The 27862-nt window shown below is 44.4% G+C and overlaps 1 protein-coding gene across 1 annotated transcript in view; it reads right to left on the reverse strand.

The window, feature by feature from the left end:
- The window catches only part of Maml3 (mastermind like transcriptional coactivator 3), a 390623-nt gene extending 366703 nt beyond the window's left edge, over positions 1–23920 (reverse strand). The window contains exon 1 of the mRNA XM_026386213.2: positions 22671–23920. Coding sequence (XP_026241998.2) covers positions 22671–23147 — 477 coding nt within the window. The 5' untranslated portion in view covers positions 23148–23920. The remainder of the gene's footprint in view (positions 1–22670) is intronic.
- Positions 23921–27862: the final 3942 nt, after the last annotated feature.

Genomic DNA, 27862 nt, shown 5'->3' on the forward strand with positions numbered 1-27862 from the left:
TACTTTTTAATCAAATTAAGGCAAAACTGACTTTTGACTGCAGTATATATCGTCAAAAGGTAAAGGCACAAGAGTTGGCAGATGTTGCCTGCAAGCTGACCGCCAATCAGTAGAGCAAGTACAAGAGCCCAAGTTTAACCAGTCACTTAAAATTGAAACAAAACATCTGAATATTTTGCTACTATTCTAATAAACCTTCTATAATAGGGCAAGGCACAATGATAAATCTCAGTAGTTGTCACCTGAAGCAGAAAGGAGATAAAAAAAAAAAAAAACTTAACTGGGGGAAAATAATCTGTTTACAAACCAAACGTGGAGCAGGGAAGGTTTTTTTGATTTTTAACTGTGACATGGGAAAGAAATCCATGGGTGCACTGCTGCACTGCAGCAATTAGAATCACCTGTGTGATTGCCAGGCTCAAAACAAACATTACACTAAACCAAGTTCATTTCTCTTCCTGTTTAGTTGATTGGAGTGATGCTCCCACCACACACATGCACGCATACACACACACACACACACACACACACACACACACACACACTCACACACACACACACAGGAGTTGTAGAATAATATGAATTGTCATCAAAACAACTGAATTTGATTTAATTCCAAGGCCTTCTCCTGTTTCTCCATGTGCTTGTCAAACCTACTCAGAGAGAAGCACAGAAAATACGCTTGCCAAAAGGGGATCACTCAGGACCGAAAAATGGCTACATGTATAAGAATATGCTTGGTATATACTACTTTGGAAAACTCTTTGATTTTGCCTTATTATAATCCAAGCACTCTACTTCATTAAAAATTCCTTTTATTTATAAAATGTGCCCAGAAACCCACCCTAATGCTCAGTATCTCTAGAACTGAAGAAATAGTTCGCTGTTTGTACATATAGTAGCTCTATACCAACACTGTCCATTGTTTTCTAAAGGAAATGCAACTAAAAGCGGTATCATATCATTTTGTTTGAGATAGTCTATAGTAAGCACTTGAGAGTCTCAAAGATTTTGCTGAGGGTCATCTATAGGCATCTGAACTGCAATTTGTATAATGATTAAAAAAAAAAAAAACAGCTTAAAGCTAGGTGCGATGGTGCACACCTGTAATCCCAGCAACTCAGGAGGTTGAGGCAGGAGGATCACAAGTTCAAGGCCAGACTCAGGAACTTAGAAAGACCCTCAGCATTTTAGCAACACGCTATCTCAAAATAAAAATTGGGGGGCTGGGGCTGGGGCTCAGCGGTAGCACACTTGCCTGGCATGTATGATACGCTGGGTTCGATTCTCAGCACCACTCATAAAAAAATAAAAGAAAGGCCTATCAACAACTAAAAAAATAATAATAATAAATAAGACAACTTAGAGGAGAAAAACATTCATTTAAAGAAAAAAATTTAAAGGGGCGGGTGAGTGGGATGTAGCACAATGGTAAAGCTCCGGGGGTTCAACCCCCAGTACCAGAAAAATAAATGTCTTAAAATCTAAAATCCTTGGGATATTATTTGGCCTTATTGAAGGAGGGGTTTTACTTACACATTGCTATTTCAATAGTGGTGACAGAAAGATATGTGCTAACTGAAAGAGCAGACAAGTAGCTCCAACTCCCCTGAAGAAAGGTTTGCAGGCCTCACTGACAAGCCACATTTAAGACTCCAGCCCTGAAGTTCAGGACTAATGCCATGATTAATAAGGCCATGATAAAACAGCCAATATCATAGTCAATTTGAGAAGCATTTATTGAATTTCTCCGGTGAATCAGCCTAACTCTTACCTTGACTTTGCTCACCACCCGGTGTTGGCCATGTACTCATGGGCAACAGAACAGGCACAAGGTCACATGCAGGGTGCTGTGAGAGCATGAGGGACAGGCAGCCAGGGTTCTCAACAGACAGGATGGACAGGCAGAATTGGGAAACATCTCCTCGTGGCTTGCTGACTAGCCTAATCTTACATACCCGATTTCCAATCAGGGCATGTCACATAGACATTAATTTTATAACTTTACAATCTTTGGAGACAAAAATCCTCCAGTCCCTTCTGGGTTTTATCGTGATCAACGTCTCAGGGTGGACAGAAAAACAGATGCAAATATTCCTACAATTTCAGGTAGGATAGCATGGCTACACAAAGTCGCCAAAAACTTGCATGCCATAAATCCGTTCCCTTCCTACTGTAAAACATCCTTCCAAATCAATCAAATCAAACCATGAGCTTTGCGGTGCTCAGAGATGCAGCGACTTGGTCAAGGTGACAGCATTAGTAGTGGCAGGCCTGATGCAGAGGAAGTTACTGACTTGGTGCTGGTTTAGCCTGGGAACTTTGCAGAGCAGGCCAGGTAAAAGGCGGGGGAATGCCCAGAGCAGCAGAGCTCTGCCCAGACCAAAACTGGGGTGTTTCCCTGGGTGGGGCACAGTCGGGGAAGGGTGGGGTCTCCTACTCAGGGGGGCAGAGGGAGGAGCTCCCCTTAAGGGGCAGGTCCACTTCTGAGACTTCCAAGCTCCTCCTGCCAAAGGACTCAGAGTGGAGACAAAAGGTGCCTCCAGGAAGGAAAATCACAAAGGATTTCCACAGGCTGTCCTCAAGAAAGGAGAAACCCAGAAGCTCACCATTTCCAAAATCAATTCTAGATAATGAATAGTCAATATCCCAGTGTCTCCTGGCATTCCAACTTCTTTCTTTCTTTCTTTTTTCCCCACCCACCCCAGGGCCCCTCTCATCCAGCTGCACCATCTCCATTGTCAACTTCAGGGGCAGCCCTGGCAGCTGGGGTGGACCCTGGGGCGGAGCACCAGCAGTCAGCTGCCGCCCAACACCAGGCCGGGCCAGGAGGCAGTCACAGGGAAGGTGGTCCGGGTCATCGGCCACTGGTCTCCACTCCAAATGAGACATTCCGGGTGTTCCCCACCCATGTGAAATCAGGAATGCTTCTCCAGTTTCTATTTGAGACATCATCAGGGATGCCATAGCTGCATCTATTCCTCCCAAAGCAGCAGCATCTTTCTAGGGGCACTGGGGTCATGAGAGGGTGTGGCAATGGGCCAGCAGGGTGGGCTCTGTGCCCCCTCAACTCTGCCCCTTCTTTCTGACCTGGTCCTGGCACGCACGCTCCAGTAATAACAAGCTTCAGAATACCCAAGAAGACGAGGGGCTCTCGGTCCACCCGTGACTGCCCTGCCCTCCCTTCCCCTCCTCTCTTTTAAGAACAGAGTTCATCAGACACGAGACTCGGTAAAAAATGGAAATGGAGGAGTTCTTACGAATGTACCGATGGCGGCCATAAAGCCTGGCCAATCTGCACAAGTCACTTTACTCTCACATACACCTGGTCCCTCGCAGGACAAAGAAAGGAAAAACAAAGACGACGTTCAGATAACTCATGCTTTTCACAGCTGTGCAGTCAAGAGGGGAAAAACATCTTTTATAACTTCCTCTGGTGCTAACTGAAAACTCTGGACTTTGGGGAGGCTATTAGAAAAAGGTTAAATATGAGTCTAGATAATGATATACCAAGGGACTCGTGTCAGGGTTGTTTGAACACTACTCAGAAGCAATTGCTGTTGAGAGTTGGCAACTACTTTAAAGACCTCTGGAAGAAGGTGAAGCCCTCCAGTAAATGCCTCTGTGGAGCCCGGGAGGCGCAGGCTGAAGGCTTCCTATTTGCACAAACATCCCTAAAAACGTTTGTTCTGTTCTTTAATTCAAAGATTACTAGGCACACATATTAGTAATGATTTCCTATATGTGGCATATATCCTTAGATTTTGTTCTTGATTTAATTTTAATTTTACAAAGACATAACCTTCATGTTCATAACTGTACCCTTCCCCCTTTCTTTCACTGGAAGCTTTAGAGGTTGGGGGTCTAGATCTTTTTTAACCTCATGTTGAGTTTATCCTGAACTAATCAGTCAATCAGTTCATTAATATTATCCATTAATAGTATTGTATCAATGAATTGACTTCAAGGTATAAGTTGCTGACTCTAAGTACTATCAAATTTTACAGATTAGCTGGGTGTGGTGGCGCAGGCTTGTAATTCCAGTGAGTATCACAAGTTCAAAGCCAGTCTCAGCAACTTAGTGAGACCCTAGCAACTCAGAGAGATCCTATCTCTAAATAAAATATTCAAAAAAGGATGGGGATGTGGTTCAGTTGTTAAGTTCAATCTCCAGTACCAAAAAAAAAAAAATTATCCATCTATCTATCTATCTATCTATCTATATACACACACACACACATACACACACACACACACAAACACACAGATTATTTTGAAATTTGTATTTATTTTTAAAGGAAGGGAGAATGGAGATGAATTTCCACCACTACGTGTTGCTTATGTAACATACATATGCATAGTTTTCCATGTTGAAAAAACAATACAAAGGGAAAAAAGGAGTTTACTTCAAAAGTTCTGTTTGTATAACTTAAAAATTAGTATGTAACCCTTCTCTGCCTCTAAAACTACAGTGGTCTCCCCTTATAAAATTTGCAGCTTTACCCAAAGCACCTTGTGTTATCAATTACAGGGTCATGAATCTCCACCACTAAAACCATCTGATTGGCTTAAGGTCCCCTGGTGCTTTATAATGATAACCACATAGTATATAATTACACAGTCCCCAGAAGATACTTATAATTGAATCACGGGGCATTTTGTGAATGTTTGGGACAGTGATTAGAGGCGCACAAAGTGAGAGTATTGCAATTCTTGCCAGCTCAAATGGAAATGAAGCACCCTAAAATTCAATTATGAGAGTCCTTTAGGTATTAAATAATTATAATACAAATCATATTAGGGGGCAAGTCTTTTTTTTTTTAAATCAACTGTCCTCAGAACTCCTGAAGACTGCATTTCTCAATAATTTATAAAACAACAGAGATAGATTCTCAGATTCTGATTTCTTCATCCAAAACTGGAAAAGTTGTACCAAGGGTAAAACATTCAAAAATCCGTTAATACTTTGACTTTGCCACCCATGGTGACCTGGTGAGTCAGGTCTCACTGTAGCTCCTCTTGTCCCATAAACAAGCTGCATAATTACAATATCTAATATTATTTAGCAAATATAAAATGCATTTGCAAATTTATTTAGATGGAAACAAGAGTACTTCATCTATCTGAATTGCCACTATGTGTGTGTGTGTGTGTATGTGTGTGTGTGTGTATACACATACATACATACTGCCAGGGTTTGAACCTAGGGCCTCTCATATGCCAGGCAAGCCCTCTATCACTGAGCTACATACACCCTCAGCCCCCTTTTCTGAATTTTGAGACAGGGTCTTGCTGAGGCTGAATTGCCGAGGCTGGCCTCCAATTAGCAATCCTCCTATCTCAGCCTCCTGAGTAGCTGGGAATACAGACTGTTATCCATTCTTAACATCCAAAAATGCCCTACCTTTTCATACCCTCTCCTTTCCCGCTTTCCTACGGCTTTCTCTTCCAGCTGTCTTGCTTCTTTCCCATTCATACCTTCCACCATCTCTATCATCTCTCCACTCCAGGGAGGTTGTGATAACTGTAGGGAAACCTTTGCGAGTAGCTGTGGTTGGCTCCACAGTGCTTAGGGCAAGAGTAAGGAAAAGCCAAGAGTCTGCCTTTCTCCTCCATCGTTTTCTTGCTTCCTGAGATTGGTCCCCTAACTTAGGAGTCATGGGGAAAGCAATAAACCAGAAACACTCGTCCTCTGACTTTGACTCCTGTGAACACATTCTGTGAGCAACCAACCTGGCAAGTCACCAGGAGACAGGACCCTGGTCACATATCAGAAAGCTCTGAATCACTCCGAGAACAAAGGCATCAAATCCCCAACTCCTGAAGGTCAGCATCCACTTGCAGCAGATTTATCAACAGACCTAGTCTCCTCCGCTTAAACACAATTGTTCATGGCCAGTGATCAAAAATGTAAAAAAAAATCAGTGTCCCTAGCAGCCTGGCATTAGAACATAATCTCTGATTAGTGATTAGAGCATCACAAATACATACATATGTATATGTGTGTGTGGGGGGGGTGGAGATTTGGCCTTGTAATGACATTTGTTCATGAGAAAAAGAAATCCACTCGTCTCAACACCATAACCCAACCAACCTTCATAGGTGTTCTGCCAAAAAAAAAAAGTCTCAGAGATCAAGAATATGGTGACATTTGGTGATCTGCCATCAGAAGATGTGAATACCACTTGCTGAAATAAAAATATTCTCATGCACGGAGCACAATAGCACAGGCTCTGGCCCCTCCTCGTGAAGTCTGATTCTCTCTGAGCCTCGCCTTCTGCTGTGTTCCAAGAAACCTCCCCCAGGACCATGGAGCCCTTCAAGATCACCCTCCGCATTCTGGAGCCAAAAGAAAAGGAATCAGAATGGATGGCCATCACCACAGACAGGTTGAAGCCATGGAGCATTCAAGATGGTGGGGAGACTCTGGCCCACGTGGAACACACCACAGGGCAGCCCAGGAGACCCTCCCCAGGAAAGTGGAGCTAATTAGCCTTTTTATGCACACACACAGGCTGGCTTCACACATTCAGAAAATAGACCCATGCTAAGCAAAGGGCCTATTTTAGCCCTGCCTTATAAAAACGAGATAGACAGGGACTCTCTCTAGCAGTAACCTGGGCCCAACATACTTGCCAATTCTAGTTATGCGAGACTTTAAGAATGAAGAGGTAACGAACGAGCAAAGTGCTTTGAAAAGCACTAAAAATAAAACAAAACAACGTTCACTCTTAGAGGTCTGGAGCATCAGGGAATCGCAGCATCTGAGAATTGGCATTCCTGTCGAAAATTGTCTTTGCCATGGAGCCACTGGGCCACTGTGGGAAAAGGTCCCCATGTCTACTTGTTGAACAAATGACTTGATGAGTGACCAAAGTAAGGAGGAGTGAGTGCTCTCCAAACACGAGCTTTTCCGCCTGGCCTGAGCCAGCCAGCAGGCAGCAGGGCTGGCACACAGCCAAACCCCCATAGCCAGCTCTGAGAGCTACCAAGACCCAGCGCTGGGAGAGTTCCCCAAACAAAAGCCGGTCACCGAGTTCAACAACTGGCTCGCCCAGGCACCATATGCTCCGCAATATTGTCCTGCTGCAACACCGGGGCCTGTCTTCAGTGTCCCGTGTGCTGCACAGCTGTCAGCCCAGGAGCCTGCTTATCATTATTTTCACTGTTTTATTACTTTTCTGGGAATTCAAATCAGTGGAACCGCGCTTGATGCACCCGGTGAAAAATGGTATCTCCCTCCCCCTCCTCCCTCAACCTAATGAATTGCCTTTTTTCATATCAAAGAGTAATGAGCACCAAACCACATAATATTTATTCATGGAACAAAAGACTCAGGCGCGGGGGTGCAGGGAACAGAGGCGGCTCCTGGTGCGGAGAGGAGAAAAGCTGGACATTTGAAAGGCTCCTCACTCTGATCCCTGGTGACACTGGGTTCGATTTATAGGGAAATCCAAACCTTTGGGCTCCCCCATTCTTCCCTGGGAGCCCCCAACCCCCTTCCAGCCATCCTCTAGTCCATGCCGAGAGACCCTGCTGCTGAGAGCTGAGGTCAGCAAAGGTAACTCGTTCCCTCGACCTGACTGTGATCTGTCTAAACATTTCCTTTCTCAGTGAAATTCCCCTAAAAAGCCTCCCCTTTTCTCTCTTAGGAGAAATAAGCCAATATCTCCCAGAATGTTGTAGCTGGTTCTGCCCCCACCCATCCCCCTTTCTCTGTGTCATCATGACCTCCATTGCAGATGAGGGCATGTTTGGCCCAGGGAGAAAGCGCCTTAGGAACCTCAGATGATCCTGGACCCTGGCTGACCTTAGATGACATCCATTTTATCCCTACCCACTTTCTGTGTTCATCAATTATCTGTCAATCTAGAAATTTTCTTATGAATGCAGAAAATAAGAATTTATAAACAATAGTAAGGCAACACACCCCATCATTAATCTCTTTCTTTATAGGCATTGAGACTGTTGACCCTTTGCAAAGTATCCCCAATTGGGGAGGTGCAGGATGAACAGCTAAATCAAATTGGTGCAGAATGAGTCTTTTTTCTTCTTCTTCTTTTTTTTTTTTTTTCTTTTTTGGAAGTACTAGGGATTGAAGTCAGGGGTTCTCTACCACTAAACCTCCCGCCCTTTTTATTTTTTAATTTGAGACAGTCTTGCTAAGGTGTCCAGGCTGGACTTGAACTTGCAATCCTCCTGCCTCAGCCTCCTGAGTTGCTGGGATTACAGGCCTGTGCCACTGTGCCTGGCTAAGTCATATTTCCTGAAGGTCACTTCCCCAACGGCATGAGCCAGCAAAGCGAAAGGAAAACTATTTTTTAAGGTAAGGTAGCTACCAAACAAAGGTTCCTCCAGAATGACACATTTATGGTGAGAGAGGTTAGTTAATGTCCAGGGCCTGGTGAACAACCTAGGGAGTTTTAACCCCAGCAGCTGGGTTGCTATTTCTCCCTCCCATATTTACTACTGAGTATCTTGAATTTCTCCATTTAAATTTTTTATTTTTAAAATTAAAAAGATTTCTTTAAACGATAGACAGTTTTTTTGTTTTTTTAAATCACAAAAGTAGCCTCTTCCTCCCACAACCCTGAGCTACCCCTTTGGTTGTGAATTTTAACACTGAAGAAGTTCTTATCTGGATAATTCTCCTCAAGCTGGTAACCAAATCCTTTTCTGAAGCAATGCTCTTGCTTCTCCTTCTTACAGTTTCATTTCTGCAAGTCAAAGCTAATTATCTCTCTCCTCACATTTATTGCTCTTCCGCGTATCATAAGCACATATATTACAAAAAGTTGGGGGGAAAAAAACACAAGCGAAATGTGCACTCCACTGTGAAGGTAAAGACAGACATACGTAATTATTCAAAGTATCCACTGTCTCTGTTAATAAGAGTAACAAAGATGGCATCAGAAAAACCAGAGGAGAATGTGGAAGCCAGCCAATCCCCTCTCCTCTTCCATATATGGAGGTTCCCACCCAGGACAATACCAGACACTCCTACACCATCACTTTAGGTTAAAGAGGGAAGCAAAGTTCTCAGGTTTGCAATCCTTTGACATTCCAGACCACAGATAAACACAAAGCCGACCAAACCAGTAACACAAACACCCTGGGCCTCAGAGGGAACAAAGCCAGGACTCTCCCAAGCACACACCATCATTAAACTCCCCTGCTTGAAACTATTGTTCCAGTCCCAAGTGTCCCAATTCCAATCTCAACCACAAATTTAAAAGTTAATAAAAGGCCCTGAATGATTCATATTAGTCCTTTAACTCTAAGAATCAAACACAGAAGGATCAAACATTAAAAAAAGCAATATGACATGAATTTCAATAGATTGGATCCCACATATCCCTGATCCCCAAAGTACCAGTTTGTCACACTTTGTCACCCCCTAAATCACCTTTCCCTGTCTCCAGTTTGTTGCAGCCTACAGACATTTCCACTCTAACAACTTGCCCAAACTATTTTTGAGTGTGGTTATATAGCATCATGACACACAACTTTTTCAAATATTCTTTCAATAGGTTTTGAGAATCAGGCAGCATGAAATCCAAATCTGAAATCATTGTTTCCATGCTTCACTAAGGAAAATGAACGTGTTTTTAAAAATTCAATAGCAGCTGTGCACTATTTAGGAATTCCTAGTTAAACTCCAAAATCCATTTTCAACCATTTAGCCATAACAACTTTTAAACTGAGAAAGCTGTTTCTTCATATAAACCACCTCTGTTTACCAAACACCAGAGAATCTCCGGGTAAAGGGTTACTGCAGGATGTGAATAGTGAATGTCACAGTCCCTGAGGTGCCCTGCTGCCACTACTACAGCCACACGGTCACCATGGAGAGAGGGTGCACCTACCATAGTGCACTGGAACTGAAAGTGACAGGAGCCAGGAACAGAAGATGGAACTGGGGAGGGGAATGTCACTCCCCCCAAACCCACTAGCAACTCCAGCTTTATTGTCACTTAGATATTCTGAAGCTCAAACTCAAGAATAAACCATTAAAATAATTTCATTTCATTTCTTTTACTTACTGTCCAGAAAATTATATTGAACTTGGATGTAAGTCAAATGTCCTGGCATAAATGTTAACATTAACCCCTAGATATTCCTGTTTACCAATTCATACCCACAGTTATTGGGTATGAATATACCCAATATATATTTATATCTATAGATATAGATATATTTTTAAAATAAGGTAAAATTTACCTATAACAAGGTAAAATTTGCTTCCAGTCATTTTATTACATATTTCAAATGATCTCTGGACTCTTTCAAAGAAAGAGTAAAACATTTCCCAAAGGAATTAAAAATTAGATGTTTATCACCCCAAATCTCAATAGCCTGTGGAGAAGTTTTTATCTAATATTATAATCAGGTAGCAATGAGCTAACTAGGACTCAAAACATTTCAACATAAAGGTAAGGGTTATACTTCATGCAGAATGCAAGATATTTATCTACCTTGTATGTAGGTGAAATTCATCCTTAAAAGAAAATATTCTAGAGCAAGAGAGAGAGCCCAGAAAAATCAGTAGCAAACACCCATAAAGGTGGCATGGCTCTAGGAAGGACAACAGAGAAGGTAACAGACCAGGAAAAGCCAAAGACTGGAATTCTGTCGCACGACCAGAGAAGCACCTTTAAGAATCTCTTAGTTTGTAATATGAGATGGACTAGGTTCAGCTAAGGGGAGAAGTCTCCTGTTTTCTGTGTTCAACCAATCTTGCTGATTTAAGCCATGGAAACAGAAGAAATCTAGCTGTGTTTAGGATGAAGCCTTCCCTAAAGCCTGCACTGAGCACATCAGCTGAGTTTCCTTGGTTGGCCAAAGGTTTTTCTAAGATGCTGTGTGACTGCTAAGTGACCCTAAGTGGCTAATCAGCATAAATGAAAGCACGGTGCCTAATTTTTTTTGGAATCAGAGGAAGTGTAACTGTAGGCCCCCATCTCCCCCTTTCCTACCCTTAATCCACTTCCTGGTTCATCTCACTGTCACCTACACCTTGCTTAAGCTTCCAGGTACTACTCTCACTGTGACAAAAGTGAACCTGGGTAGGAGCCAGGGGGAAAGGAGGTACACACGAGGCCAGAGGTATGTGAGGCCAGGAGACAGTAAAGTTGAGGTCCTCCCAGCAAGGGCCAGCACCACCAGTTTTAGTCAGCTACTTCACTGGTGTGACTAAAAGACCCAGCCAGAACAACTGTAGAAGAGGACAAGTTTATTAGAGCGCTCAGGGTTTCAGAGGTCTTAGTCCACAGAAGGCTGGTTCCATTCCTCTGGGCTTGAGGTGAGGCTGAATATCATGGTGGAAGAGTGTGGCCAAGGGAAGCAGCTCACACGACCAAGCAGAGAGACAGACTCCACTTGCCAGAATCAAATATATACCCCAACGCCACCCCCGATGCCCCACCTCCACCAGCCACAGCCCACCTGCCTTCAATTATCACTCAGTTAATCCCATCAGGGGGATGAATTTGCTGATTGGGTTAAGGCACTCACAGCCCAATCACCTCTCCTCTGGACCTTCTTGCATGGTCCCACACGTGAGCTTTTGGGGGGACACCTCCCATCCATAACAACCGTGTACCTTACTTTGGGCTCCTGTTCAGACTGACCTAAGGCCCCAAAGACAAGCTGAGCAGGTGAGGACTGTTCCTTGGGAGAACGTGGCTGTTTAGAAAATTGAGACACTCAGGCGACCTTTCCAAGAAAGACCACTGCAGTCAAGAGAGGGCAGAATAATGTAGTAACCAAGAACTGGATGCTGGAGCCAGACTGCTCCAGCTACTGTAAAAGTACAGACTTGTGTGTCTCCACCCAAGGAAGCTGCGATGCCAGAGGAAATCAAATAACAGGAACTCTGAGGATGGGCCCTCATGGGCCCACTTCAACACCTGCGAATAATCGACACTGCTAGGACTCCTCACTGTCTAAACAGACGCTGTAAGGCTACTGTCAGGCAAGTCCATTTGGATGCATTTTCTACAGATGGCCTGGTCAGCAAGTTATTATTACCATGTTTCACAGATGACTGGATTAGTCAGGGTAATTTAACCTGTAGGAAGTGGCAACTTCAAGACCCGAGACCTGTAGGACCACTCAACTATGCACCCATGGACACCCCCAGGTATTGCATCGTGAGTTGAAGCGCATGTTACGAATAATAAAGCCACACACCGAGCTCAGGACAGGAACAGAGTCCTGCAAACTTATGCAAGGAGGTGAGTTCCCCACTTTGACAGAGTGAGCAGCAGCTGTTAATCAGCCTTCTACTTCAGCCTCCTCTTTAGGTCCAGCTGAAAAGAAGGACCATCATTTCTATACCATGTTACTGGCTAGATACACAGCCTCTCAAAGTTCTGTGCAAAGACTAAGGTAGTTACTAAGTTGATACTTTTTTTTTTAAGCCACATTTTTAAGGAGACACAATTATCATCTGCCCTAAAATGGGCTGTAATAAGGGTCATGTGTCATATTTAACCATATTAGATTAAGATACATTTGTGCCATCCTGTTTCTGTTTATACATATTAAATATATAGAAAGAACCCTACATCTGCGCTGCAGAAATTGGCATGTATGTTCAAGAGATGTATGGATAAGGATGTTGCAACACTGAAGTAACAAAAAAGGAGAGGCTAACAGAGTGTTTATCAATAGGGGATCATGCAATTAATTACAGAACTTTCACAGCATGCAGTGCTAAGTGAGCTGTTAAAAAGAATGAGAAAAAATCTAGCTGGGTGTTGTGGCACATCCCTGTAATCCCAGTAGCTCCAGAGGCTGAGGCAGAAGGATCACAAGTTAGAGGCTAGCCTCATCAATTCAGTGAAACCCTAAGCAACTTAGTGTGACCTTGTCTCAAAATTAAAAGGGCAGGAGATGTGGCACAGTGGTTAAATACCCCTGGGTTCAATCCCCAGTACAAAAAGAAAATAGATTTGGGCAAATATCTAAAATATATAAAATGGAGGGCAGGAGATACAGCTCAGCAGTAGAATGTCTGCTCAAGGCCTTTTTGATCTCCAGCACCAGACAAAAATAAATAAATAAAATACATTAATGGGGGGGGGAATATATCTTAAAACAATATACATGATTCAATTTCTATAGAAAAAACTAATGTGCAGTTATGTGCAATATATAAAATACATGTAAACAAACAGAAGATGGTCAGGAGAACAAGACCCTAACCCACAGCAACTTCTAAGAAGGGCAACATCTTGAGGGAAGGAATTAAGTCACTTCTTATTTTGTTTTCTTTCACTTAGTAATTGATTCAACAAATACTTAGAGTGCCTCCTATGTTCAGGTAGGTTCTTTTGGAGTCATAAAGATGAAAAAATGAATAAAGAAACAAAGTCCCTATCTTTCTCCTTCTCCAACATTCTAGCCAGCTGAACAGCTATCACCGGGACACTGCCACTCACAGAGATAGTCCATTCCATCTTTGAGCAGCTTTAATTTTCATAAAATTGGTTTTTAAAATATATATTATACTGAAACCTGGCTCCTAATAACCACCAACCTCTGATCCTAAATTTATCCCCTTGAGGCCATGAAGAGCACATCTAATCCTTTCTTCACACGGCGGCAGCCCTTCATATATTTTAAGGAAGCAATCCTGTCGCCCCCTCGGTCAGACTAAACACCCCCAGGTAGGTCCCCCCTTCCGATGCTCCTGCTTGCTCCTTCTTAAATGCGGTCCTCCTGGTGTCATTTTTCTAACAGCTAATGTCAAGTCATGAGCAGGTGTTACAAGGGGAGGGGAGGAGAGGGGAGGGGAGGAGAGGGGAGGAGGGAGGGAGGGAAGGAGGAAAGGAGGGAAGGTAGAAAGAAGAGGGAGGAAGGGAGAGAAAGAGCTAAGGGGGAGGGGGAGACAACTGACCTCACTTTTAGTAAACATACCTCAATCTTATTCCCCACCATGGCATGTAATTTCCTCCCTTAAAATAACTGAAATAAATTCTTTAATTTTGTTACAGAAAGCAATGCTTGCAAGAAGATACAAACCATTTAGCACCCTTAGGCTTTTCCTAAATGTTAGTTTATTAATTGTTTCCATTAACATGTCTGACAAAACCACAAATACCATTTCAGGAAGTTAATCTGCAGTGTGCAACTGTGCCCTGCTGTCGTCCAATGAGAACCAGGATGCCCCCTTCACCACTGAATCCCCAAGTAGCTAGAATACAGCCTCAGAAGCAACTGTTGCCCCCTGCAGATTCCTTAGATCTTGGCTCAGGTATGAGCAAAATAAGCCTCAAACCACTCAACTTTTAGTCTGCATTTGGATGGGAGGTAACAACAAAGTGAAATGAATGTAATTTTAACATGCCAGGTGCAATGGCCCATGTCCATAATCCCAGCCACTCAGGTAGCTGACTCAGGTGACCGAGGCAGGAGGGTTGCAAGCTCAAGGCCAGCCTCAGCAACTTAGTGAGTCCCTGAAGAACTTAGTAAGACCCTGTCTTAAAATGAAAAATAAAAAGGGCTGAGGATGTAGCTGGTGATAAAGTGCCCCCTAAAATGGTTTTTGTGGTTTTGTTAGATATGTTAATGGAAACAATAAGTGCCCAGTATCAAAAAAATAAATTTTAAAAAATATATGTATATAGCTATCATTTGTGCAGCAGACTCTTACAGTACTAACTCGTGTGTTCCTAACATTTGTTCCAGAGATGAAAAGAACAACTGTTCACCTTCTGACAGGCAAAGGGACAGAGCTGATATTCATAAAGTAAAAGGCAAAAGGTCCTAGGCCAGCAAGACAGAACTAAAAAGCAGCACAGTTATCTACTAAGGACTCTCTACCTCCCATAGTAGTGCTGCCTCACTCCACTCCTGAAGCAGTAAGAATGTTTTCAGAATGTGAGTAAAGCCATATTGTGTAAATCCAAGCTCTGCCATATTTTCAATTTTCTAGGGATGCTCCCTCTGTCAACCAGGGTTTCTCAGCAGCAGTAGTACTGACATTTGAGATCAGACAGGGCTTTGTTGTGGGTACCTTATAGGACATTTAGCAGCATCCTGGCTTCTACCCATTAAATATCTGTAGCACCCATAAGTTTGTGACAAAGAAAAATGTCAAATGTTCCTGTTGGTTGGGGGATGGGGCAAAATCTCTCCCAGTTGAGAATCACTGAATTTAAAGGAATTTCATAGTAATTCCATTCAGATGGCAGTAGTAATCATTTAAGAGAATAATCTTAGGAACATGAATTTTTTCCCATTTTTTTATACAAATAATATAGCAATTAGCTCTTGAAAATTCACATCCAAGTTTCACTGAGGTCTGCAGGCCCAGGATAGACTACTAAAAGCATAGGCTTCTTCTGTAAACTCTCAAAACAGCAAGACATGGTTTACCACAAATGGGCAAAACCAATCCTCTCTCCTGTACCCATCTCCCCTGCCATCCATTACAGCAATGCCTCCAAACTGCGCATCTCCGCTTGCTTCTCCCTTACCGTTAGCTCCTTAAAACTCTTACCGGAGATTCCCTCTCATTCACTGAGCTACTTTCAGCATCTAACAAAGACAGAAAATAACCCACCACCGAGACAATAAAGGATGTGAACAGAGCCCTGCCATCCTTTTGAGTCACAGGCACAAGGCAGGTTGAACCTACACAAATGCACTCGGGGCTCTTCTGCCTTTTCCCTTGACCAGGAAGGAAGCCCCTGTGCAGACAAACGTCCTGGAGGTGGAGAAAGATGCTAGGAGAGGGAAGGGGACACACATCCTGGTATCCTAATCTCTTCCCAAGCAGAAGTTAATGCTGATGCAATGGAGGGTTGCAGCATCCTGTAAATGTGAAACTTGACACAACCAGATTCTACCCAGCAGGATGGAGACCTCAGGGGTTAGAAGTCACTCAGAAATTCTGAAAGTTGCTAGTTAAGAATCAAATGTGTCATTGAAGTTTTCTGCAGTTGTGAAGCCAATGCTAAAGGGGATGAATGTTAGTTATTAGTATTTTAAAAGATTCTACTTCAACATTAGGTCATTTCCAGCCAATGAGAGGTTCCGTATAATTAAAAGGAAGTGCCTAAATTGTTCTTAAAGAATCACTTTCTTCTGTCAGAGCAAACATTGCAAGCCTTTTGAGATTTTTATTAAATTCTCACAAGAACAGTCTCTCTCTCTCTCTCTCTCTCTCTTTCTCTCTCTCTCTCTCTCTCTCTCACACACACACACACACACACACACACACACACACCAAATAAGGAAAACCTGCGACATATTAGTAATTTCCGTTTCCTTTGCATGTGTGTATGTGGCCCTAAGGGAATGGCTGTGTTTCTTTCCCAACTGCAGAAAGGAACTCAAAAGTCTCTCTAGAGTTTATCAGATGGAATAGCCATCTAGACCAAAATAAAATAAAAACAAAGTGTGTACTCCTCTTTTATCTACTGAATAGAACCCTATGATAAAAAGTATATGTTAAATAGTGAAGCCTCAACTCCATTTTCTGAGTGACTTTATCCAAACTTGTATTTTCTGTTCTTTATACTTTATTATATTTAAATTTAAAAATTTAAGTAAAAGAGAATTAATTAGTTCTTGATAGCTGATTGTCCTAAAGGTATATTTCCAACTCCTGAACCTAAATAATGGAGTTCTGGAGTGTGTCTGTTTGGAAAAAAAAAAAAAAAAGCTATATTTTTTAATAAAAATTAAATTTGGGAGTGGGGGATTAAAACAGTGCAGCAATCATGTATAAATCAGTTGTTTTTAATTTTTTTTCCAGGCACCTATGTCAAATTAGTTTGAAACAGCAGGAATGTAGAGCATATTATAGGCCTATTATTTTCCTTAAAATATCATAGATGAGCAAGAGCCTGAAGCCCAATTACTATGCTGACTTTAAAAAAGAAAAAAAAATCTGGTATTCCCTTAAAACTAGCTAGAATAATCATGAAACCTACAAAGAATACATATCGTCAAAAGCCTGGGATGCAAGGACACGACTTCACACTTTAACTTCTGTGAAGCACTATGGGTTGTGTACCAATATGGCTGAATGAATGAAATTAAAAATCCGATCTATTCTCTATTATTTGTGCTAAGGAAGGGTAAACAATGTCTAAAATCAAATCCACACTAAATCCAAAGCAGTGTCTTACCCAGTTGTTTCATTAGTTATGAGAGCCAGAAGCACCAAAATTAAATTTCTCCTCTTCTTATTGCTTCTTCCCACTCTTTGGTGAAAGTGTTAAGGACCAGGGAAAAGACCAAAAGGTTGGCAGCAGGAGGGGGGAGGGAAAACAAAGCCAGCAGCTGCAGCTTCAGGATCTAAAACTCAACAATCAGCTCTGGAGGAACAGAGTGAAAATGTAAAGCTATTTGAGAGACTTAAGAGGCAGATATTATGAATACCTTGAGAGTGAGTTTTAAGTATGTTCTTCTTTGTAGGAGTTCAATGTCTGATTGATTGATGTTACACTTCTCTATGATGGATAATGTGGAAAAAGATAGAATTTGGCCATCCTAAACTCAAGAGTGTGGCACAGGACTGTTAATGAACAAACCCAGAACACTCACCACAAATAAATTTCTACAAGTGGCCTTCGATAAAAGACAAGTACTTCAATTGTGTCCAAGAATTACTATGTAATGTGCAAAGTGCTTTATTATACTAGAGTCCTAGCTCTTCTATGACATCAGCACCAGTGTGTGTGTTGGGAGGGGACAAAGGATTGGGGGGGGGGCTTCCATTTCTTCCTACCCAAATGAATCCCCATCAGGACATCTCTTTTAGTTGACTATTGGTCTCACAGAGGACTACAGATAATAACTTTCTTTAACTTGACTTTAAGGTCTAAGATCCTTATCCTTTTCACAGAATGTTACCAGAACCATATACAAGAACTGCTCATTTCTCTCATATTAGGTGGCAGAAAACTTGCAAAAGATTCTAAAGTTTATAACTTTAAAAAGTCAGTCTAGAAAGAGCACATACACAGCAGCTTTCCCTGGGAAAGACTCAGCCTGAAGAGCATTTTGTAGATTAAGGTTAATGATTAACTGTACTTCTACTTTCTGACCACTGGCTGCCTAGGACTAAAGAAAGTATAGCACAATCAAAGAATTAGACGTATTAGAGCTTAAGGAAAAAAAAGGAAAAAAAATGTTTCTTGAGAATAAAATACCAGAACATGTTTAGGACAGAGAAATCGAAGTTTAAAAAGTTTCCCACAAACTTATTAAAGTACACTATGTTGGGCTATGGGAAGTTAAGTTACAGCTATGTCCTATCCTCCACAACAGCAGCAAAACAGGAAAAGCCAATGAAAAGGTTATCATAGGAAAGATTTAGAAATAGATTATAGTACAAGCCTGCAAAGAAACCTGGATGCAGAGCCAGAGTATCACCCTCAGCAGGATCAGGAATAGCAAACCCAATTCATAAGAAGGTTTAGCACTTGGGCTAGTATGTTGACATTGCCTGGATCTCTCAGGAATGGATGAGAACATTGTGGCAGGGGTGCAGTGGTCTCCAACACCCAGTCATTAATATATTAGAATCAAGTGAACTTTATTTGATAAATTCTTCAGAGCAAAGGTCACACAGATTTATGTAGTCTGTAAATGCTCTATAAATTAAGCATGCTCCCAAAGTTATAATGGTGGTAATGCAGTGAAAAGGTCCTAAAAACAATATGGGTCTTATCCATGTGGAGTAAGACGACCACCATTTTGAAATTTTGAAAACTTCATTGTGGTGCTGTTCAATATGCCTGAATGATCACCCATTGTCAAGTCAATTTATCTTTGGGCTTGAAAATGAACTTTGCCAGCTGAACTTTAGTTTAAAACTCTAACCAGGGAGCTGAGGTTGTGGCTCAGTGGTAGAGCGCTCACCTAGCACGTGTGAGGCCCTGGGTTCAATATTCAGCACCACATAATGATAAATAAAGGTAGTGTGTTCATCTACAACTAAAAAATATTTTTAAAAAACTATAACCAGAACCTCAGTTCTAAGTACAGCAAATAAACAACTCCATTTATTTCCATAAAAAAATTAAAATTTTAGGAAAAGATACCTTTGTGACTGGGATTCTTTAATAAGTGAAATCAAGAGTTCTCATCAACAAGTGTTTGGAGGGAAAAGCCCCTCGCCATAAACAAAGAGGTAGTGATTGGGGTTGGGGTAGGAGCTCAGCTCTCTGTCTAGAAGGACCTCCTAGCTGAGGTTAAGCAATTTCAAAACTAAGAAGTCCCACCTGTTCCATCAGCTGTGCTGTTGAGAACCCAGACAAACTCAGGACCCTATACAACAGCCTGGAGCCAAAGAATGCCTGTTTGCCCTAACCCACCCTGCTTTTTTGCTTTCTAGTTGGTTGTCCATGCCCCTGCTTGTTAATGTCTAAAACAGCAAAACAATCCAAAATATAAAGCCCTCATTAGATTGCCTTCTTAACCCAAGCCAGGCAGAAAGAGGATTAATCAATATTTTGTACTTTCAACATATTGGCCTCCCAAAATAAACAATAGCAATAAAATAGAAAAGAATCCTATTCACCTTTATTTTTATCATCATCCTTATTATTATTTGGCTGTGGTTGATCATAGTTTTTCTTAAGGGCTTTCCAAATGGAGAGCCCAATCTGAGAACTACATTTAATTGCTCTGTGCCTCACTGAAGCACAACTATAATTCAGGAGTCAATTCAAGAAAATGAAGATCAACATTTTCTTCCTAACTTCTGTCTTTCAGATTTTATCTCACACATAAGCTAAGTTAAAAAAAGTCTTCATTTCAGAGGCTGATGTGAATTTTTAAACTAATTATTTTGAAAGGAAATGTAACTTGTAGAGAGGATGATGTTAATTTTTCTTTTTCCTTTTTTAGTACACAGAATTTATACACAACTCTTTGCTTAAGATTTAAGGCTGTTTATTTTCATAACATTCATCACACATACTTCGCACTGGTATCAGTGAAAGATGCATATGTGAAACAGTGGAAGCTACAATATGATCCTATTCTGTGCCTTGGCGCCAAGTGTAGTCAATAGGCTAAATTATTGTCACAAAAATTGATAGGGAATTTTTTTTTAATTTTCTGGCAATCATTTTTCAAGTCTCTGTTGTCACCTTGGTGAACTGAGATTCATTATGAAATTTACAGCTGATGTCTTCATCTATTCAAGTAAGCATCATCTTTTCATTTGCAAAGGCAGCAGCTCTGGCTTGGGCTTGCGCCTCCCAGGTAACGTCAGGACACTGGGCTTACTTCCACCTGCGGATGCATTACAACCGAGGCGCGCGCACCCCGAGTCCTCCCTACCCATCCCAAAGTTTATTGGTAAGAACATAACCCAAACACGAAAACTTTGTGGTCGCAAACTCTTCTGCTCTCGCAGCGATCAAAAGCGACCCAGCACAGGGAACGACACTGGCTTTTGTTCCAGAGTCGCCCAGCTGGCGAGGTAAGCGCCTCGCCGGTCCTCATCACCTAGGATCCCGATTCCGTGGGACGGGGATTTTGGAATCCCAAGCAAAACGCCCATTTCTACACAATCTGTGAGCAGGGGGTGTACACACACACACACACACACACACACACACTCACACATGAAAAGGGGGCGAGGGAGGGTAAAGCTGAAATCCTAAACGCCTTTCAAATTCTACCCCAGTCTCAGGTTCACAAAGTGGGTCTCCACCGCTGAGAGCGCGAGCGGGGCGGGGTCTGGAAGAGAAATGGGTACGCGTCGGGTACCCAGGCTGCAGGTCCCGCCCCGCCTCCGGGTACAATCAGAAAAGCTACAGTGTGTCAGTGGCTTTTGGCTTCCTGTTTGTAAAGCGAGAAGCTCCCTCCCCGACTCTGAGACCGTGGTTCCTCCAACCGAGTCGGCCCCTTCTCCGCGCAGGCGGCCGGGGGCGGCGGAGGGGGCAGGGCCGCGGGCGCAGCACCCCTCCCAACCGGCCGCCCAGGGCTGAGCAGGGCCGCGAGGCGGACAAAGCGCCTCCCGCACCCTCCCCCACGACCGCGTTCCAAAAGGGAGGGGGAAGGAGGGCCGGAGGGGCCGGGGGAGGAGGAAGGGAGGGGAGGAGCGCGGGGAGGAGGGAGGCGCTGCCGGCGGGACCGGGCAGCATCTTGCCCTGGAGGGAGGAGAGAGGGGAGGAGCCGGGCGGCCTCGGGAGCGGGGAGGAGGGCAGGATTCTTGAAGCCCAAGATAAACAAATTGTTCCTCTTCACGTGCGGAGCGGGGGGAGGTGGAGAGCGAACGCCGCAGCTTCCCCTCCCCCAAGCCGGCTCTTTGTCACTGAGCGCCGGGCCAAAGCCCGCGGCGCCACTGACACCACCCTCGGCGAGCCGAGGACTCCCAGACCCCGGACGTGCGCGGTTGGCACACCGCACACACACAGGGCCGCCCGCGCCGGTATCTGCGCGGCCGATCGAGTCGCGGAGTGCACAGGGAGCGGGCGCGCTCCGGCTAGCGTTCCCACCGCCTCGCCACCCCGCGCACCCTCGGCCCCGAGCCCGGCAGCGCGGTGGGGGAGGGGGTGCAGACACCTTTCCCAAGCTTCCGGCCTCCCCCCCACCCACCCACCAAAGGAAAGCCAAAGAACCCGGGAGAGGAGATAAGAGAAAGGATTCCACCCTCAGGGTTAGGGGGTGGGAACTGCCCCTTCCTCCCTTAGAAGTTAAGCCATTGGCTGCTCCTCCTGCCTCGAACCCACCCACCCAGCCATTTAAGCCTCCTTCACCTCCCCGCTATCCTCCACTCCTTCAGGCTCCTTACGTCGGCCTGGAAAGTTGGCGAGGAGCGGGGCGGGGGTGAGGCGGAGAAGACTGGGTGCAAGCAAGTTTAGGAAGAGGAGAGGAGAGAACCCCAGGCCAAGTGGCGCCGCGGAGACTCTGGGCGCAAGCCCTGGGCGTAGTAGCTCTTGCCTCCCGCCCCTGCTGGGCCGAGTCCCTCCCGACCCTCCAGACTGCTCCACCTGCCGGGCTAGCCCCGGGTCTCCAGCCGCGAGCGCAGCGCACCCGCGTCCCGCATCCGCGCGCGCTCCCGCGAGCGCGCGCGTAGCTAGTCTCGCTCGTTTCTCACCCACTTCAAAGTTCATTCACAAAACTCTCAGACTTTCTCAGCCCAAAGGGGGTGAGCTTGAGAGGGGAGGAGAGGCTCTCCCTTCCCCCTTCCTCCAAGGGGTTGAGGGCCCTGTGCCCGCCCAGAATCTGCGACAGCATCAATTTCTCCCTACACCCGGCGGATGTGCAGAGAGGGGTGGGCGAAAGGGGACGGGTCCTGGGAGGCTAGGCGGCGCGGCGAGAGATGGGGAGGGGAGCGGTAAAGAGGAGGAGCAAGGTTTCAACTCTGGGGTTCGCTCTCTTTCAAATCTGTATCTAAGAAAGGGAGGGGGAAACTTTTCCTGCACCTCACCCGACGCTCCTCGAGGCTCCCTCCGCCCCTCGCAGTCGTGACTGGCTTCTCCCCCCACCCCCTCCTCCCCAAATCTGACAACCCTGACAGATTAACAGGTAGCGGCGACGACAGCTTTTTCCCTAGGAAAAGTTGACGTTAACCCTTCGGCTTCATCCCACCTCACCCACGGTGCAAATCAGACAGACCCTCACACACCCTGTAAGAAGCTCACGCCCCCCCCCCCACGCGCACCCCAAGCCCGCTGCCAGTGCGCCCTCACCATGATCAGCGTGTGGTTCCTCTGCTCCGCCGAGGCAGCCTCCGCATCTTGCTGGGGTTTGCTCGGGTGCTGCTGCTTGCCGGTGCCGGCGCCCGATTTCTTGGCCCTCTGCTCCAAGGTCCGCTGATAGAGGCTCACCGTGTCCCGGCGCTCCAGCTCCAGCTGCTCCACCTGAGCCTGCTGGTACCTGTTCTCGCAGTTGACGTGGTGCCGCCGGCAGCCCTCGATGCGCTGGCGGAGCCGCTCGACCACCGTGCTGTGCTTGGGGACGACCGCCGAGCTGCCGCCGGGGCCCCCGGAGCCGCCGCCGCCGCCGCAGCCGCCGGCAGCGGGGTGATTGCTACTCGGAGCAGCGGGAGTACTATTGGGAGTATTATTCACACCGATCCCGGCCCCGCCGAGGCTGCTGTTCAGGCTACTGTTGATGCAAATACTACTGCCATTCGCGGCAGCAGCGGGGGCTGCGAAATCCCCCATCCTGCTCCCCGGGCACACTATTTTGGAAGAACTTTTTTTATCCACCCCCCTATCAGCCTCCTCCTTGGGTCCAAGGATTAAAATAGTTTAAGTGGAACGCGGGGGAGACGCAAGCACATGGATGGAAACAGCGATCCCGACGGGGCGAAAAAAAAGGGGGAGAGATTTTGGGGTGGTTTTTTTGTTTCCTTTTTTTAAACTGTAAAGCTGGAGGGGGAAAAAAGGGGGGTGTTATCGGAATACCATCAGACACCTATCAACAAAAAGAATCACAACAAACTGAGCCAGCAGCAAATCGGGTTGCAACTCAAGGGGAGATCCGCTCCTCGCCTGCCTTCTTTTTATAATCCATTATTTTCTAATAAATTCCAGGAGATTTCCGGTAGTTGGCAAGCATTTTCTCCCTACGTACCGAAAAACACACCCCATGTACACACACAAGCATATGCCTCCAGTGCGGACACGCGCGACACACACTCACTCCACACCGCATCGGAAAACGGCAAGCTTGCTTATTGCATTTTCCTTCCACAAAAAAGTTTTGGTGTTTATGCCGCCCCGTGTTCTCAAAGTACTTTGGCTGCTCAGTTGCATTTCACAGGAACCTAGATATCGAATCCTCGGGCTGGGGGAAGTAAACACATGGACAGTCCGAGGCGACTGCAAAAGTAGATCGGTGAAGTCCTTTGGAAAACGCCGCGCGGAGAGCAGCCCCTAACGCTCGGCTGGGCTGCCGCTGCCGCCGCTGCTCCTGCCACCATCACAATGATCAACTGCTCGCCGCCGCCGCCGCCTCCTCCTCCTCCTCTCGCTCCTCCACCTCCTCCTCCTCCTCCATGCCAGCGGAGTGATATCAGGACGCGCGAGCTCAGTAAACACGGCAGCGGCGGCGGCTGGAGGCCGTGAGACAAGCCCGGGGACACGGCGCAAAACCCGGCCCGGACTCACCCGGCAGGAGCGGGCGCGGCACGCACCGGCACCCGGCGCCGGGCTCCCGCCTCCTTAGCCTCACCCTCCCCGCCCCTCCCACGCCCCAACCTCACTACTACCCAGACTGGGAAGCCTGAGCCGCCAGGAACCGGGAAAAGAAAGATTCTCTGGGATCTCAGGAATGAATCAACTTTTGACCTGTGTGTGCGCGTGTGTGAGTGTATATGTGCATGTGTGTACGTGTGTGCGCGTGCGCCCGCGCCCGCGCGCGCGCGAGGACAACCACGGGGGCGCGCCTGGCTGGATTTCCTTATTCCAAGCGAGGTAGCCTGCGAGCCCAAGTTGTTGTTATACATTTATGCATTATATTGCAGAACTGTGCATGACCAGGCAGAAACATTGCGGCCTCACAGCAGTCGTCTGTCATTCCCATCCATGTGGAAAGAGAAAGGCAAATGAGTGACTTGTTTTTCAAACACAGGTAATAAGTCCTCTCTAGTAACAAGCCTGCTTATGGACACTTGTTCGAACTCTGGACCAGTCTTAACACACAAATACCGAATTCTGAATAAACAGGAAAAAAAAAGCACCAAAAAACTTGCAATATTATTATTAATTCACTGTATATAATGATTGTTATTAAGACAATTATTGTTTTACTTACCCTTGGGAAAAAAATAAAATAAAGCAAGCAGGGACTTGGAGGTGAGACTAACAGTACATTTTAACAGACTGTTTTGAACACTAGGTGCTAATGACAGCAGTAATTAAGGGCCCTTCGTAAATCAAGTGGAAAGATTGCAGATTTCATGGACTAGAACTATAAGAAAAACACAGCATTTCACAGTTTGTCATGACCAAAACAAAAACAAGCAAAAATAACAGGCTTACTTTATGGCTGGATATATTTCTGTTTCAATGAATTCACAGCAAGTGCAATTAAAAGGAAATGGTGACTGCAGAAAGCAATCTAAACTTTTCATTTTATCATGGAAAATTATCTTTCCAAATATTGCATATCAAAAAACAATAAGAAGCATCAAATATCATGGAATCTGGACTTAAACCATGGCATATACATAATTTTACAAAAATTGAAATGGAGAAACTGCTAACATTTCTGTGATCATTGGTAAGATAAATCTTAATTGTGAGATAGATGTTAATTATAAGGCATTTTGTATTACCTCAATAAATCTTATAGAATTAGTTTTTAGGGTAAAAATACACCCCAGTTTTCTAAAATAGCCAGGAATAAAAGAACTTTGGATCTTATGCATTAGTCATGAGATCTGATTTAAACCATCTTCATTTCTTGGCATTGCAGATTAGCATAGGATGCTATTTCTAACCTCATAATGTCAGCGATAAGAAGCTGTATTTTTCTTCAATTAATCAGGTTATATGGTGAACCATATCTTTAACATCCACTAGATTATAAGGTAAAATAGGCAACAAAATGTTATTTAACATGGTGAGAGGCTACCTCTAAGTAGTGAAACCAACAAGAGAGAGTATCTTTTGTTAAAGTTGCCATACTTTTTCTAATTAGTTAATGTACAAACTTCTGGATCAAAACCGTTGCCTTCCCCAATCTCAGCCAGAAAATTAAACTGAATTTGTTCTATAGAAAATGAATCCATTCACACTTTAAAAACATATTTTTTTTAAAAAAAATATGATGTTATAAGAAAAAGCGATACCAAAGTAGCCTTTTTCTTTTTCACATATTTACTAAATAATATCTGTTAACTCAGGAAGCACATGACTTCCCTCAGAGGGGAAGCTATGACTCTGCATTAACTCTTTGCAAGAGTTTAATTCTTAACTCTCTTGCTACCCCACTAGTCAACACATGACTGCAACTTGATTCACAAAGGCAACGAGTTTGAGGGTCATGAGCCTTCAGTTTTATGACATGGGTTCTCATTCCAGACTTCTCTTTCCATTGAGATTTTCTCTTTTTGATTAAAAAAAAAAAATGACTTTGGCAGCACCGAAGTATTCCCATCAAGTTGTTTTTATCTCACCTATGGAAATACACAGGAATTTGCATCCTTTCCTTTGGGGAACAATTAGGTGGGGGGATCATATTTTGTGGCTTTACCCCAAAGCCCTCCAATGACAAATGGAGCTATTCTTGAACAACAGCAGTGTTCTCTGAGGCTCGATTTTACTTCAAGAGTGGCCTATACTCTGGGCTGGGGATGTGGCACAAGCCTGGCATGCGCAGGGTGCTGGGTTCGATTCTCAGCACCACATAGGTAATTAGAAGTAAGGAGAGGGCAGTGAACAAAACTTGAATCTTGAACAGCCTAAGCTAGTCAGTCACCTTGAATTAGAGATGTTCACCTACTCCCTTGACCTTAGGAGAAAGAGACACCTTTATTCTGTGATACATTCCACCAAGCCTGCTAACTTTCTTTTTGTGAGAGGAGCGGGTACCAGAAAATTGAACCCAGGCTCTCTTCATCACTGAGCCACATCCCTACTCCTTTTTATATTTTATTTAGACAGAGTCTCACTAAGTTGCTGAGGGCCTTTCTAAATTGATGAAGCTGGCTTTAAACTTCCCATCCTCCTGCCTCAGCCTCTGCACTCTCTGGGATTACAGGAATGCATCTCTGCGCCCAGCATGCCAACTTTCTTGATCACCATTCTAAACAGCTCCCTGAAAGTCACAAAGAAATTCAAGTTCTAGGGAAGCAATTTTCAATTCTTTCCCATCACTAGATACTGATAGCATGAACTTCTTTGTCTTTTATTTGAGTTTGCTACAAAACAAAACTCTAAGATGGGGGCTACAGACACATCACAAATGCAGTTTCTCTTGAATGCAAAAAAAAAAAAAAAAATCCTCTGGAATGCCATAGTGAAATGACAGAGATATTCCTGTGGCTCTATCCTCAGACTTTGATGGTAACTCTGTGGATGCTACAGTAATAAGGGCTTGACAAATAAGTACCTGCACCAGGTTGTTCTACAGCTCTAGCCCTGAGCCAAAGTTGACACAGTTCAGAGGATGGAACCAGGTTCTCTTTCCTTTGACCAACTCTTGTCATCTTCCTTTATCCACAGATAGCACCCAGTGTCCCAGTGAGAAGCAGGAGGTCCTAGTACAGACACTCCAGCTTATGTGCCATTTGTCTATTCCCAGGGGCCCAGGCATTCCTGAAGTGCTGGCCACAGTGGGGCCCTCCTCTCTCTACTAATAGCTATTGTTTCAATAATTCCACAAGTAGGTTTATAGCCTTCTGTGTGCCAGACAACCTTGTCCAGTATTTGTCCTCTGAGTATGTGGTCGGCACTGGGTTGTACAGCCTAATCAAGTAGAGAACATAGTCCCAACATCAGTGGATCAGGGTGGTAGATGCCACAAGAGGACTAATCTCTAATTGGTATGGGAACAGATAAGAGACTGCATGCTTTCAGGGGTCTAAGAAAGTTTTTGCAGACAAATCCACCAGTAGTTCCCTCCAGGATTTCGACTGTGAGAGGGTGTAATGGGAGATGAAGCGAAGGCTGGAGAGATAAGCAGGAGCCAGATTGTTCAAGGCCATCCAGAAGTTTAGACTACATCTTGGGGACCACGGCTGCCATTAAAAGGATTTAAGCTCATTTACAAGTTTGGCTTTGGCAACACAGCCAAAGTATTATAGTGTTTTCTAAAGTGTGTCCTAAAAACTCTGATCCTATCAGACGTTTCACCAGAAAGATTTCTAAGCCAAGTAAGTTTAGGAGGTGATCTGAACAACATCTCTGGAAGATTCATTACCACGTTGAAG

Source organism: Urocitellus parryii, chromosome 10 (genome assembly GCF_045843805.1).
Source record: "Urocitellus parryii isolate mUroPar1 chromosome 10, mUroPar1.hap1, whole genome shotgun sequence".
NCBI classification, from domain to species: Eukaryota; Metazoa; Chordata; class Mammalia; order Rodentia; family Sciuridae; genus Urocitellus; species Urocitellus parryii.